Source organism: Procambarus clarkii, chromosome 12, assembly GCF_040958095.1.
Source record: "Procambarus clarkii isolate CNS0578487 chromosome 12, FALCON_Pclarkii_2.0, whole genome shotgun sequence".
In the NCBI taxonomy this organism is placed as follows: Eukaryota; Metazoa; Arthropoda; class Malacostraca; order Decapoda; family Cambaridae; genus Procambarus; species Procambarus clarkii.
Window position 1 is genome coordinate 12,936,882 of NC_091161.1, and position 16,437 is coordinate 12,953,318.

General features: G+C 40.9%; 1 protein-coding gene across 1 annotated transcript; it reads right to left on the bottom strand.

The window, feature by feature from the left end:
• Positions 1 to 4,553: 4,553 nt before the first annotated feature.
• On the bottom strand, positions 4,554 to 9,969 carry LOC123772910 (CDGSH iron-sulfur domain-containing protein 3, mitochondrial). The gene is made up of 3 exons (XM_045766336.2): positions 9,782 to 9,969; positions 5,584 to 5,766; positions 4,554 to 5,222 (listed from the first exon to the last, which is right to left on the bottom strand). Exons 1-3 carry the CDS (start codon positions 9,842 to 9,844, stop codon positions 5,034 to 5,036), a joined length of 435 nt encoding a protein of 144 aa, XP_045622292.1. The 5' UTR covers positions 9,845 to 9,969; the 3' UTR covers positions 4,554 to 5,033.
• Positions 9,970 to 16,437: the final 6,468 nt, after the last annotated feature.

Below are 16,437 nucleotides of genomic sequence, written 5' to 3' on the forward strand. Positions count from 1 at the left end.
CAATCAACTGGTGTACAGGTTCCTGAGCCTATTGGGCTCTATCATATCTACACTTGAAACTGTGTATGGAGTCAGCCTCCACCACATCACTGCCTAATGCATTCCATTTGTCAACTACTCTCACACTGAAAAAGTTCTTTCTAATATCTCTGTGGCTTATTTGGGCACTCAGTTTCCACCTGTGTCCCCTTGTGTTAAACAACCTGTCTTTATCTACCCTATCAATTCCCTTGAGAATCTTGAATGTTGTGATCATGTCTCCCCTCATCATGTAATTACCTAAGTGTAATTACCTAAGTGTAGTTACAGGATGAGAGCTACGCTCGTGGTGTCCCGTCTTCACAGCACTCTTTGTCATATAACGCTTTGAAACTACTGACGGTCTTGGCCTCCACCACCTTTGTGTGTGTGTGTGTGTGAGAACAAAATAAAATAAAACAAGAATCTGTTTATTGATTGACAGTTGAGAGGCGGGCCGAGAGAGCCAGCTCAACCCCCGCAAGCACAACTAGGTGAATACAAGAATATGCAGTCTCCGTGGTGTAGTGGTAAGACACTCGCCTGGCGTTCCGCGAGCGCTATGTCATGGGTTCGTATCCTGGCCGGGGAGGATTTACTGGGCACAAATCCTTAACTGTAGCCTCTGTTTAACGCAACAGTAAAATGTGTACTTGGTTGTAACAACGATTCTTCGCGGCAGGGATCGTATTCCAGGGACCATAGGATTAAGGACTTGCCCGAAACGCTACGCGTACTAGTGGCTCTACAACAATGTAACAACTCTTGTATATATCTCAAAAAAAATATCTTCCAATATTGGTGAGTGTATGATGTAGTTGACAGCACTCAACGTATCTCATATCATTTGGTCTGAAATCACTAATAACAGGGCAATTAAAGACATTGTTTTGGAGAATATGTCCTAGCTATGGTTCACACCCTCGTAGGGGGTGAGGGGCCTCGTAGCCTGGTGGATAGCGCGCAGGACTCGCAATTCTGTGGCGCTGGTTCGATTCCCGCACGAGGCAGAAACAAATGGGCAAAGTTTGTTTCACCCTGAATGCCCCTGTTACCTAGCAGTAAATAGGTACCTGGGAGTTAGTCAGCTGTCACGGGCTGCTTCCTGGGGGTGGAGGCCTGGTCGAGGACCGGGCCGCGGGGACACTAAAGCCCCGAAATCATCTCAAGATAACCACCCTTTACAATTAGAATGCTTGCCTCTAAGGCTGTCATTACCAGCCATTAATATCTGTATCTCAGCCTAATTCTGGTAATTACAATGTCATGCTGTCTAGTGGATCATGTTGTTGTTGTTTTAGATTTAGCTACTCAAAACGAAGTGTCCATGTAGCACGGGCTATGGTGATCCCATCTAGTGGATCACTTGAGCATATATATAGTTAAGAACATAAGAATGAAGGTTACGGGGGAGACATCTCCCGTCACGCAGGGTGCAGTCGCACCTCCACAGATCTCCAGTATCAGCTCTTGATACTGGTAATGGCTCAAAAGGGCCACCACTTACGGGCTATTCATGCCCGTGCCACCTTTTGGGTGGCTTAATCTTCATCATCAGAATGAAGGTAACTTCAGAAGGCCACTTGGGGCACATGAGGCAGCTCCTATTTATATCCACCTAAACTCATTCATATTTGGGGCCTGACGGCTGAGTGGACAGTGCTCAGGATTCGTAGTCCTAGGATCGATCCCCGGCGGTGGCGGAAAGAAATGGCCAGAGTTTCTTTCATCCTGATGCCCTGTTCACCTAGCAGTAAATAGGTACCTGGGAGTTAGACAGCTGTTATGGCCTGCTTCCTGGGAGGGGGGAATCAGTTAATTGATTGACATTTGAGAGGCAGAGCTCAACCCCTGCAAGCATAACTAGGTGAGTATATATGTCTAACCTATGCTTGAAACAATCAACTTCTATTATGTTACGTGGTAATATACAGTAGTTGAGCCCATCCTTTAGAGTAAAGTGATTACTACATGAGAACATAAGAATCAAGGAAACTGTCGAAGGCCCATTTCCCCATATGAAGCAGCTCCTTTATCCACCCAAATTAATATATGTATGTTTAATAATGGTTGGTCACATTATTGTGACTCATCCTATGCATGTATGGGTATAATTTGCATTAGTTTAGATTTTGGAAAGACTTGGGTAAATACTGGTTCGGCAACAGGGTTGATTTGTGGAACCAATTACCGCGTACTATAATAGAAATAGGATCCCTCGATTGTTTCAAGCGTACGTTAGACATAAATATGAATGAGTTTGTGTGGGTATAAATAGCTGCTGCTTCATATAGGCCTTCTGCAGTTATCTTGATTCTTATGTATATATCCATTGTTTCATGTTTTATTATGCATTGATATATTTAGTACCTTATTAATATCCCTTTTGTTATGCCTATTCACCCACCTGTACAATTCAATGTTACCTGTAAATTAAGCTCTTTTAATCTCTTCATATTGTAGGTTACTGTTGACCAAACCACACACTAGAAAGTGAAGAGAAGATGACGATTTTGGTCCTTCCTGGACCATTATCAAGTTGATTGTGATGAGAGGAATTGATTGATGAAGATTAAGATTGATAAAGATTAAGACACCCAAGAGGTGGCATAGGCATGAATAGCCTATAACTGCAATGAGAGGATGTTTGATAAATTTACCACTTACGGGCTATTCATGCCCGTGCCACCTCTTGGGTGGCTTAATCTTTATCAATCAAATCAGTTTGATAAAGACACATTCACGGGAGACATCTCCCGTCACGCAGGGTGCAGTTACACCTCCACAGATGGCTCAAAAGGGCCACCACTTACGGGCTATTCATGCCCGTGCCACCTTTTGGGTGGCTTAATCTTCATCAATCAATCGTTTGATAAAGATTAAGCCACCCAAGAGGTGGCACGGGCATGAATAGCACGTAAATGGAGAGGAAGAAAAAAGCAAGGCCCAACAGATACGGACGGTGTAATAAAGGGAGCAATAATAGGAATTATTAGCCGTGGAGAGGTGGGGGGGGGGGGGGACCTGCTGCCTGGGTAACAGCTTCTCCCCCAAATCAACCTACCCAGGTATTGCGCCCTGGTGAGACCACTCCAGACCAGGCCGACACCAGAGTGCAACTCCATAGTCTCCCGAGACTGATGGATGCCTACTACTACTACTACTACTACTAATAGGAATTGAAGGTTTCTGTATCTATGGAAGGTGTCTAAGTTGTGGGATCAATTTGCCATCCTACCCTAGATACGTTTTAGTGAATATATGTCCATTCTATTACATGGGGACCTGAACTGAATTGCATAATCTAAGTGGTATATAACAAGAGCAAAATATAGCTGAAAAATAACTCCAGGTGTTTTTGTTCAATATATATAATACCCAAATTATGAAAAAGAATAAGGGAAGCTCCTTGGTGTTCACACCGACAACAAACCAAATTTCCATTGTCATATACATTACAATGTATAACTAAAAAAAAGCTAAAACAGAAGGCTTGCTCTCCAGTCAGATATTGTGTTCCTTGCCCTGCCCTAGTTACTGTTTTATTTACTTATTTATACATATCTCACTTAGTTCCTTATGGCACATACTATAGGTATCTGTGCCTGGGGAACCACCTCCCTTAATTACCTCTGACCCCTAATTACTCTACAAAAATCAACAATTAGAACAATAACAAATTCCAGTGTCAGACACCATTCTGCTTTCTTACTGAATTTTTTTAACTTGTTAATTCAAATATCGTCTCTGCACACTCAATCATTCTCTAAATCTATGAAACTCTACTGCTATGCCATTCCTGACCTTAAGCGCTTCCTAGAAGACTGTAATAGAACTCATGAAACAAAAATCTCAAGATATTCCTAGAGTGAAACTCAACAAGAGCAGACATGCTATGTAAATCAAGGGTCCCAAATTGTGGAATGACGTCCCAAATGTAGTTAAAAAGCTGTAGTCTCCCAACCAGTTTGAAAGCGAGACTAAGAAATATTTACTTAATATGTAATTAATGTTATATATTCAATATCATGCAAGTAATTTCTTACATTTTCCCCAGTTATTTTTGTTGCCTTATCTTATATTTTATTTACTAATAAATAAATGCCATGAGATTTATTTACTAATAAATAACAATCCCCATGAGACACCAAACCCATTCTCATACCAACTGGATAGTTATCTTGATAGTTGTAACCATCTTTAAGCATATTACAGCTCCAATAATAGTCTCCTTTGTCCTTAACAGAGAATATTCTCAAGTTATAACTGTATTATAAGTTAAAGAGAACAAAGGTAGCTTCAGAAAGGCCTATTGGCCCATATGAGGCAGCTTCTATTTATAACCACCCAATCCCACTCATACATGTTTGCTTGGAATAACTTACGGGAGTTATGAACAAATCCACAAGGGCCGTGACGAGGATTCGAACCTGCATCCGGGAGCATCCCAGACACAGGATGGTCTTAACTTATAACTTATGGGAGTTATATCTGGCAGTGACACCACCTCCAATTAGTAAAATAAAAGGCACCACAAATATTGCAGTTTTATTTGGTTTTATGTTGGCTATGTCCATTCTACTGCACCACAGGTAAAGACTAAGACCAGTTCTGTATTACAACAGTATGTGATACATCATCTCACTGCACTACTGTATTTAGAATGCATAAATTTATTATACTGTACTGTATTAATTATTTACAATTTAATGCAAATACAGTGAAGTATATACAATTACAGTATACATGTATAGTTGTACAATTTACATTATGCCTAGGGTTAAGTAACATGTATACTGTACAGTAGAAATGCATTTATTTTGTTAATGTAAAAATTTAAATAGATTAACAATAACTCTTAAATTCACTTTAGTCTAGAATTGGATATTCCAGATTAACCATGTTATTCCCCGAATATACCCGTAGCCTAACTATGGCACACGTTTTAACCTTCCTGCTAATTTTCCTGACAATATACACCTAAGCAAAGCACCTATTCAAGCATGGGAGAGACCTCAAGGTTCAGTTATGACTGCGTCTTGTATTTCCTTCCTGCGGTGAATGCCGTCACAATAGGGAGGATTATTGGTCTGTTTACACAAACAGAGAGAGGCAGGTCCGTCCTTCGGTGCCTTGAAGAGCTTCGGCGACTGTTTAATCTTCAGCCGGAATCTGCTCCAGAGGTGAGTCCCATCACAAAAGGGCTGAAGAATGGCATAATAAGGGTATATTATGATCCTGATAACAATACTCAAGACAATTCTAGGGAAGATAGGAGACCTAGACGATTGTCATGCCCTTCAAATTGCTCTAGATAAAAATAAGTGCTTGGAGTAACATGTGGCAAATGGAATTCAATGTGAATAAAAGCCATATTATGGAATGTGTTCATTGTTACAACAATGTATTAAAAGAAAGCCATCTTGGAAACTAAAAAAATCTTTTCCAGACATTATTCTCATTTAGTTTCACTAAAATTGCCTATATGACAAGTTTTTATATTTCTAGATATCTATAATCAAAACTCCTTTTATAACATCTAACAATTTAAATCACAAATCCCACCTGGTTCTTGCTGTATCCACAAGCGCACCAGAGGTACCTCTTCCCTCCCACCAGGTTAACTTTAATGGGCTTTTTGTCGTTGATCCGTCCCTTCTGCTTCCACTCCTCTACTGGCTCTTCCTGTTGCTGGTCCTTCTGCCCTGGTGGGTCTTGTGGCGGTGCTGAGGTGTAAGTAGCCACACTACTGTAAAACCCCACAGGAGGGCAAGTGTAGCACGTAAGAGTAGTCATTTTTGTAATCATTATGTAGAGAGTTAAAAACATAGTACAGTTTATCAATTTGCTAATCATGATTTCTTTCTGGCATATTCCTACCATTTAACAGATTTTAGCTATTGACTCAAGATAACCCTGATCTTGTGCACATCATCCTGGCATACATGTCACACACTCAAATACCAACCACATGCAGTATAATCAATGCCCCCCCCCCCCCCTGTCTTGATCTGAGATGGGAAGAGTCCTTACTTACGCAACCCCTCAGCACCTCAAAGGGGCAGAGCTTTGCTCCTTAGCCCAGGGGGGATAGTGCAGGATAGTAGACTATTGACTTGCATCATGTTTTCATTTACTACTATGTATGACTAACCATCCTGTGAGATGAGGACATTAAATGAACTTATAATTATGGTTTTATACTCTGTATTCCCATATATGGAATACAGGTAGCAGCATGTACCTAAGTTAAGCTTGTTAATAAAAAAACTTCCTTTAAATTTTACGGTTTTATGTTAATAGTTTTCCAGTTGGGGAAAACAAGCCTGCAAGGCTTAAAGTTAAAGTTCGGGTTACTGCCCGAAACGCTTTGCGTAATAGTGGCTTTAGGCATTGTATGTACTAGCTCTATCTATAAATCTATCAATTTTTGTATAACCTCTTGTATGTATGTACTTTACCTGAATAAACATTTATTTATTTATTTTATTTATAAAGGGTCCCCTAGACCAACTGCTGCCGATCTTCTCAAGGATGCAACCCACAACAGTTGCTTACCTTCCGAATACCTACTGCACTGATAGGAGAAGAGGCATCAGGTGAAAGGAAACATACCCCGTATAGCCTGTCCTGCCCTGGAGATCAAATCTGGGATACTCTGTTGTGAATCGCCGACGCAGACCCCTGTGCTTCAGGAACCATAATACAGTATTAATAACTGACAATACAGTAGTAATAAATATTTTATTTATACAAGTGTACACTACATATGATGCATGAATAGAGGAAGTTAGAAGGCAGAACGAGCTTAGCAGACAACTTCCATCTGATCAGCTTAACATCACACATCTGCAAGCGCATGGAAAGAATCCTAATGGAGGGGAAATCATTCACCATCTCTCAGCGAACAATCTTGAAAAATCAATGCATCTTGGGCTTCTTAAAATTAGATCCTGTCTCACAAACCTGCTCATATTTCTGGAAATGGTAACCAGCTACTCAGACAATAGACTTCTGATAAGTAATTATCAATAGAAGGCACCAAACCGGGAAGGCTATGTAGCACCAATAGATTTCTGGTAGATATAGTATACATGGATTTTGCTGAAGCCTTTGATAAGGTACCACATGAAAGACTGTCAAAGAAATTACAGGCACAAGAATATTTGGATGAATATTAAAACTGATAAACCAATAGTTAAAATAAAGATGTTGTGCTAAATAGGAATAAATCTGACTGGAGAAATGTGGCAAGTATCATAGGGGTCCATTTTGTAGTTAATCCTTTATTATCCCATACAGTATCTATAACAGATGAGAATATTACAAACCACATCAATTTTGCAGATGACACTTAAGATTTATGGTAAAGTAGGAAGTGAAAATAATAATGAAGACATACAAAGAGATCTACATGAACTCCACAAATCGTCAGAAGACTCGCAAATACTTTTTAATATGAAAAAATGCAAGACCATGCATGTGGGGCATAAGAACCCCCATCACACCTACCAAATTAATAACATTACCCTACAGCAGATTGATGAAAAGGACCTGGTAGTCAATATCTACCATTCTTTGAAACTTGCACAACAAGTAGGAGCAGCGGTAAAATGAGCTAACCAAACCCTAGGCATAATCCAGCATACACAGAACATATGGCCCTCTCCTGTGTCAGGCAAGTCCACTACGGGCTCGCCATAGCCCGTGCTACTTGCCCCGCTCCTGTGCCAGGCAAGTCCACTACGGGCTCACCATAGCCCGTGCTACTTGCCCCGCTCCTGTGCCAGGCAAGTCCACTACAGGCTCACCATAGCCCGGGCTACTTGCCCCGCTCCTGTGCCAGGCAAGTCCACTATGGGCTCACCATAGCCCATGTTACTTTGAACTTTTTGTTCCCAGTACAGTAGCTGAATCTAAAACAACAACAGCCTTTGACTTTTTAGAACAGAGAGTAGTTATTCAACTTTATAAATCTCTGGTATGCCCTCACTTGGATTATTGAAGCAAGACATGGAGACCCCATCTTCAAAGAGAAACAGCTGCTTTGGAGAAAGTACAACACCAAACAACACAAATCATTCCAGAACCAAGTTAACTCTGGTATCAGGAACGGTTGAGGGCCACAGGGAGTAGCAACACTACAAACCAGACATGACAAGGCCTGATTCTCATTGAAACTAAAAATACTAAACAATTTTGAGGATATTGATTTGGACAATTTCTTCAAAAGGTCAGATGTAACAAACAAGGAACAACAGTTTCAAGCTCAACAAGCCACAATGTAGGACTGAGAACAAGAGATGCTTTTTCACCCACAGGGTACAAGTCCTTGGAACTGCCAACCCACCGAAGCTGTAATTGCCATAACTTTGCTGAACTTTAAGGGAGCCGGTCTGCCGAGCGGGACAGCACACAGGACTTGTGATCCTGTGGTCCTGGGTTCGATTCCAGGCGCCGGCGAGAAACAATGGGCAGAGTTTCTTTCACCCTATGCCCCTGTTACCTAGCAGTAAAAAAAAGGTACCTGGGTGTTAGTCAGCTGTCACGGGCTGCTTCCTGGGGGTGGAGGCCTGGTCGAGGACCGGGCCGCGGGGACACCAAAGCCCCGAAATCATCCAAGATGATCCTCAAGATAACTTGAAAATCCAGCTTGAAAAAATTATCAGGACAAATGGGGTATCCTTTGACAAGTCACCAGCTTCTTGTCCTCATTGAGGTGAATCAGGTAATACATAAGTACATTACATAAAGCCACTTGTTAATCCATTCACTCTTTCACATATACCTTACCATACATATTTATAGAGTACTAAATAAGTTTTATTATAATAAACGCTGTGCGTACTGGTAACTTTACAAGAATGTAATTATGTACTATGCTATGTATCATCACAATCCCAATGTACCCTCTTGTATATATATAAATAAATAAATAATAAATTATGAAGTCTAATAAATGCCATTTATAGCTTGATACTTTATGACATAAAACATTGTACAATTAATCAAGTACAAAGTACACGGTTTTTTCTTTAACTCGTCAAATTATTTAAAACAACGGTACAATCGGGTTCGCTCTCGAGTCACAGACGAGAATCCTGGGTTCGAATCCCGGCCGGGACAGAAATGGTTTGGTACATTTCCCTTCGCCTAATACTTCCCTTCGTTCATCTAGCAGTAAACAGTATTTAAATAGGAGTTAATCGGCTTGTTGTGTGGGGTCGTTGCATCCTTGGGTCAGTAATTCAACTATGCAATACCTTGACCTTACCTCAAGGTAAGGTCAAGGTATTGCAGAGGGCTGGGGGGACCTAGGACTATATATTTTTCTTTTTTTTTTTTGAGAGAGATATATACAAGAGTTGTTACATTGTTGTAGAGCCACTAGTACGCGTAGCGTTTCGGGCAAGTCCTTAATCCTATGGTCCCTGGAATACGATCCCCGCCGCGAAGAATCGTTGTTACAACCAAGTACACATTTTACTGTTGAGTTAAACAGAGGCTACAGTTAAGGATTTGTGCCCAGGAAATCCTCCCCGGCCAGGATACGAACCCATGACATAGCGCTCGCGGAACGCCAGGCGAGTGTCTTACCACTGCACCACGGAGACTGTAACATGCCTAACATGTATACACACAAGCTGTCTGTCCCCAAAAAATGAAATAATTAATAATTTATTCATAATTACTGCCTAAAAACGCCATGCTTGATAAGTGACTTTACAAGAATGTAATATATAAGATGGACTAAAATTCTTACCGTATACAAAGACCGTAAAGACACCTGTACAGGTGACCTTAAATAACTTCTAATGGAGTACATTTTAGCGTATACTTGTCAGTGTACTGGGCTGTAGTACAGGATATATGAGAGTGCCACACGTACTCCTCCACCGGTGGTGTCAGGGCCAAGCACTGGCAGCCTCAAGGGTAAACACAAGCCTCATCAACACCAAGATAAATATTAACCAAGACGTCCCACTCCCGGACCCTGAGACGCACGTGGTCTTCCGTTTTCTCTTAAGCTGATGCACAAGTTTTCTATATATAATTTATGACTAACTTGTCTAGTTTTGGAAAACGTCTGTGTGTTTTAAATACTTCAATTTTGTCGGGGATACAAAGCCTGTGTAGTGTGTATTTAAATGAACACATCCACAAGGGCCGTGACGAGGATTCGAACCTGCGTCCGGGAGCATCCCAGACACTGCTCTCGGATGCAGGTTCGAATCCTCGTCACGGCCCTTGTGGATTTGTTCATTTGATGCATCACGTTAGTGTGATCTCTGTGTGTGATAGTGTGTATTTATATAGTTCTTTAGACTTGTATTAAGATTCCTTCCCCCTCTCACAAGGTCGAATTACTGACCCCCGTCCAGGGTGTAACCCTACAGTGATGTGGTGGAGGCTGACTCCATACACAGTTTCAAGTGTAGATATGATAGAGCCCAATAGGCTCAGGAACCTGTACACCAGTTGACTGACAGTTGAGAGGCGGGACCAGAGAGCCAGAGCTCAACCCCCGCAAGCACAACTAGGTGAGTACAACAAACTGACTAACTCCTGAGTACCTACTTACTGCTAAGTAAAGTGGCTTTACAAGATTGTAAGAACTCTCTTGTATAAAGTAAACGTATTAACAGGTACAGTGTAGCAGAATCTGATTGGGGTGAGTGCGTAGCATCAGGTACAGTGAGTGTTTGAAGCACAAGATGGGAAACTATGAGGATGTTGCATTGCTCTTCAACAAGTCCGTGGTGTAGTGGTAATGACACTCGCCTGGCGTTCCGCGAGCGCTATGTCATGGGTTCGTATCCTGGCCGGGGAGGATTTACTGGGCGCAATTCCTTAACTGTAGCCTCTGTTTAACGCAACAGTAAAATGTGTACTTGGATGAAAAAACGATTCTTCGCGGCAGGGGATCGTATTCCAGGGACCGTAGGATTAAGGACTTGCCCGAAACGCTACGCGTACTAGTGGCTGTACAAGAATGTAACAACTCTTGTATATATCTAAAAAAAAAAAAGTCACTTGAACTCCAAACCTTTCCAGATATTCTAAAAGACGCGAGAGTAACCCCTGTCCACAAATGTGATGATTCCACTGATGTTAACATCTTCAGACCTAAATCAATTCTGCCAAACTTGTCTAAAATATTTGAAAACTTATCTACAAGCAGCTTTAGTGTTATCTAGCAAAACAGAATATACTTAACACACACAGAGTTTTTTTTTTTTTTTTTTTTGAGATATATACAAGAAGTTGTTACATTCATGTAGAGCCACTAGTACGCGTAGCGTTTCGGGCAAGTCCTTAATCCTATGGTCCCTGGAATACGATCCCCGCCGCGAAGAATCGTTTTTTCATCCAAGTACACATTTTACTGTTGCGTTAAACAGAGGCTACAGTTAAGGAATTGCGCCCAGTAAATCCTCCCCGGCCAGGATACGAACCCAGGACATAGCGCTCGCGGAACGCCAGGCGAGTGTCTTACCACTACACCACGGAGACTGTTAAAGTTCACACTAACGTGATGCATCAAATGAAAGTATACTACCTGCGTCTGGGATGCTCCCGGACGCAGGTTCGAATCCTCGTACGGCCCTTGTGGATTTGTTCAGAATATACTTAACTCTTGTCAATATGGCTTCAGACGCCCAAAAAGCACTAACGGTGCACTTTCGGGCATGTTCTGCCCGAAATGCTATGCGTGTCAATGGCTTTGTAAGAATGTAAAACTGCCAATAGTATGTAATCTCACACTCGTTGCACTTTCTTGTAAACAAATTAGTAATACAGTATTATCAAGTGTTATCAGTATTATCAGTATTATCAAGTTAACCGTTTTCTAATTGATCGTAGGGAATATCTTCATAGTTTCCTACCTAGTGCTTGAAACTCGCATTGTATCTAGTGCTACCCAAATTCCCCAATATATGTACCTATGCCATACAACTTTACCATTATAATCATTGTTGTTATCTTATATCATGTTATAGACATAGTTTATTGCATTATACCTTGCAATAATCCCGAATCTGCCCGAAACGCTGCGCGTACTAGTGGCTTTACAAGATTGTAAATACTAGGCTATGTATTCTCACAAACCCAATGTACCTTCTTGTATATAAATAAATAAATAAATAAATAAATAAATAAATAAATAAATAAATCCTCAAATTATGCTACAATGTACCTGTGGATGACCCTTAAATTTACTTTAATGTACCTACTAATCCTGTTAAATTTCTTATACAATGTATTTATTATATACTTTCTTAGAATGCATTTTTATCCTTTCTTGCAATGTACCTGTAATTTTTTTTTAATTCTGCTAAAAATTACCTTCTTAAAATGATATGTTAGATTAAGGATCTGCCCGAAATGCTATGCTTGCTAATGGCAATTTGCAATGTAAAAACTTTAACCCTCTGTACTCTCAAATCCAATGTACCTTCTTGTACTGTATCAATAAATATATAAGACGGAAAAAAGGCACCACCAGAGCGCCTTGAGACATCAACGCCATCTCTTATACAAATTTTCAACAACATTAGTCATTGCCGTATACTAGCAGCGAGTCCAATTGTCTTGCATCACTGTGGTTGATGGCCTATAGCAACTCATATATTACGTCATATCTCCTTAATCATGACACGGGATCACCTTGGAGCTAGTTAGGGACACTTAGTTCATGGTGACTTTGTAAAAGACACATCAAACACTTTATGTAGGGCATACGTAAATCTGTGTATCTATGTATTTACGTATGTAGGTTAGCTTAGCATTTTAAAAGCACCGAATCATCTTCTGTGGTTGAGTGTTCAATAAACCCTGGAACTATATGTTTAACACATCTCTAACCCTGTCCATGGAGGACAGAAGAAAATGTATATATGCTGGTTAGCATTGTAAATGTCTAGCCACGTCTGTGGTAGAAAATAATAATAATAAAAAAAAAACTGCCGTCCAATGGATCGGTTCATTTTGATTGTTGACCAGACCACACACTAGAAGGTGAATTGAAATTGAAATTGAAATAAGTTTATTGAGGTAAAATCCACACAAAGGGATGAGGTAGCTCAAGCTATTCTCACCCCGTTCAGTACATCGTGTTAATACATACATAGACACACATCACAAACAATAAACATATTACCAAACATTCTGAGAGATAAACATCTACATTTCCTCCTTTACACAAGTAAAGAAGGTGAAGGGACGACAACGTTTCGGTCCGTCCTGGACCATCCTCAAGTCTATGTCAGACCACACACTAGAAGGTGAAGGGACGACGACGTTTCGGTCCGTCCTGGACCATTCTCAAGTCGATGTCAGACCACACACTAGAAGGTGAAGGGACGACGACGTTTCGGTCCGTCCTGGACCATTCTCAAGTCGATGTCAGACCACACACTAGAAGGTGAAGGGACGACGACGTTTCGGTCCGTCCTGGACCATTCTCAAGTCGATTGTCTATGAATTATATACAAGCTGGGGCTTTGAAGGGGCCTGACAGCTGAGTGGACAGCGTTCGAGATTCGTAGTCCAAAGGTTCAGGGTTCTATCCCCGGTGGAGGCGGAAACAAATGGGCAGTTTCTTTCACCCTGGTGCTCCGTGTTCACCGAGCAGTGAATAGGGGGGAGTTAGGCAGCTGCTACGGGCTGCTTCCTGGTGGGGGGGGGGGGTGTAACAAAAAGGAGGCCTGGTCGAGGACCGGTCCGCAGGGACGCTAAGCCCCGAAATCATCTCAAGATATAACGCATAAGGAATAATGCGTAATTCTCAAAGGAATAGAGTAGCTTAGACTATTTCTATCCCCCCCCCTTCTCTAGACCAAACGATTGGGCACCATTCCTCCACTCCGTCCAATCCCATATCCTTATATTCCTTCAAAGTGGCTTAAGTGCCACTTAAGCCACTGCCCGAAACGCTGCGCGTACTAGTGGCTTTACAAGAATGTAATTACTCTGCTATGTATCCTCACAATCCCAATGTACCTTCTTGTATATTATATATATATATATATATATATATATATATATATATATATATATATATATATATATAAATAAAAGTGCGCTCCTCGGAGAAAATTACAATATCTCTGCATTCCATAGCGACCACAATGCGAAAATATAGCATAATTCACCCTAAGATTTATTTTATATTGCTCAATCCTCCTAGAAAGGTGAACAAGAACTCAAAAGGCCGTGATGAGGGTTCGAACCTACGTCTCCTAGACAGTTACTACGGTAAATAATTTAATTTCAAGCAAAAATAAGCCGCGTATAAATTAAATTTAGCGGCAAAAGCCTACGATTATGCACGGGAATGAACCTTTGATTCCTGTGTATTATAACTTATATTATCCCGTTTTTTGTCAGAGTGCAGTATAATTCCCATATATAAATATATCTTGTGGAATACATACGACCGAATATAACAAAAACTTATAGTAACAGCCCTCAGACCCAGCCAACAGTGAGGCTTCCCAGTTCTATTTTAGCGAGCGTCGGGCAGGCATGTGTGTGAGAGAGACGCCGGCTCCCATCTCTTACAGCTGCTAACACACTGAACCTCACTAGCACATCTGTCATCCAGGATAACCAAAACTGAAGATATATAAACAGGTGTGGGTGAACATATGCCGAATTCAGCGAGACATTCACAACGATAATCAACAAGGTATTTGGGATCTGATTTCATCTGGTAACTTTATTTTCATTTGATTGTATCCACCATTAAGGTATCTAATGTGTTATTCAGTCTTACATCCTCTGCAGAGAGAGAGAACTTGTGAAAATAATGATGCACGTGCCCGGAGAAGAAAGGAGGTACGGAAAACTTTATGGTGTTCGTTCGAATCCTCGTCACGGCCTTTGTGGATTTGTTCATTTTATGTTGTGGTGTCAGTGGCACATATTTGTGATAAATGGTACACAGACCACGTGGTCAATGTCACCAGAGGAGTCACTAGGAGTTATGCCCGAAACGCTTTGCGTAATAGTGGCTTTTTAGGCATTGTATGTACTAGCTCTACCTATAAGTCAACCAATCTTTGTAAAAATTTCTTGTATGTATGTACCTTACCTAAATAAACATTTTATTTTATTTTATTTTACTAGTATGATTAATGTTTATAGACATGAGTTAAGGCTGATGTCTTTGTGAAGTGATGGCTGACAGTCTTAGCCTACAAGAAATATCTTATATCTATATGTAAGAGAGTATCTATATTTGTCTGTTCAATGTTATGGCCAGATGTTTGTGGCTAGCATCATCCAACCTTGCAGGAAGGACTGGTCTAGGGTACGGGACGGACATAGGCTTGTAGGGGTCATCAGATTTCAAGAGGGAATAGTGTGTCAGGGTCACAGTTTGACCCATCAAGATAATTTTTATCATCTTTCCAATCACGTCAAGTGTTTGACATGATTGGGAAGGCCATTTTTGGGACTCTTGCTATGTATGGTACCCATGGGTTCTGTTACAACTCTGCAGGAAGCGTTTAAGGTCAGGATTAGCATTACAGTTCAGAGTTTTATATACATAGAGGACAATGGATGTGCAATGACTTAAATCCTTAAATATGGTAGATATTAAGGGGGCAAAGTGGTGTCTGGGACTAGAGTTTGTTATTGTTCTAATAGCTGATTTGTGTTTATTTATATAAATAAATATAACTCAGTTCCTGCGACGGCGCTGGAACCAATCGTATTGGAATGAACAAATTCACAAATTGACCATGTCGTAGCTCAGTCAATTACGGCAGCGTCTGGGATGCTCTCGGACGTAGGTTCGAGTCCTCGTCACGGCCCTTGTGGATTTCTTTATGCCTATGTATGTACATATTAACCAGATGTTTGGTTGTGTTAGGTTTGGTTTGTTTCAAGCGTGGGTTGGTCATGTATATGAGTGGGATTGGGTGGTTATAGATACGAGCTGCCTCGTATGGGCCAATAGGCCTTCTGCAGTTACCTTTGTTCTGATTGATTGATGAAGATTAAGCCAGCCAAAAGGTGGCACGGGCATGAATAGCCCGTAAGTGGTGGCCCTTTTGAGCCATTACCAGTATCAATAGATGATATTGGAGATCTGTGGAGGTGCGACTGCACCCTGCGTGACGGGAGATGTCTCCCGTCTGTTTGTTCTGATGTTACGTTCTTATGTAAAGACTGTACCTCTCTCAACCAGTTTAAGATAAAAACGAAGCTATACCTAATAAATTCCCTGTAACCTACCTTACCCCTCTATTGTCAACCAATGTCTGTTTTTTTTAAAGAGCGCTGTTTGTCGGCATAATTGTATTTGTGCTGCTTTTTCATCTATGTTTTCATTTCTTGTTTTCATTCTACTCATTATGCTCAATTAGTATTAAGCTTGTCATTTAAGTTTATCATGCCCGAAACGCT

Bases quoted from the DNA above. Each gene is read 5' to 3' on its own strand.
- LOC123772910 (XM_045766336.2), bottom strand. From the start codon at position 9,844: ATGTACTCCATTAGAAGTTATTTAAGGTCACCTGTACAGGTGTCTTTA. The intron at 5,767-9,781 runs GTAAGAATTTTA...GGGTTTTACAGT, and splicing joins CTTTACGGTCTTTGTATACG to AGTGTGGCTACTTACACCTC. The intron at 5,223-5,583 runs GTGGGATTTGTG...GCCATTCTTCAG, and splicing joins GTGGATACAGCAAGAACCAG to CCCTTTTGTGATGGGACTCA.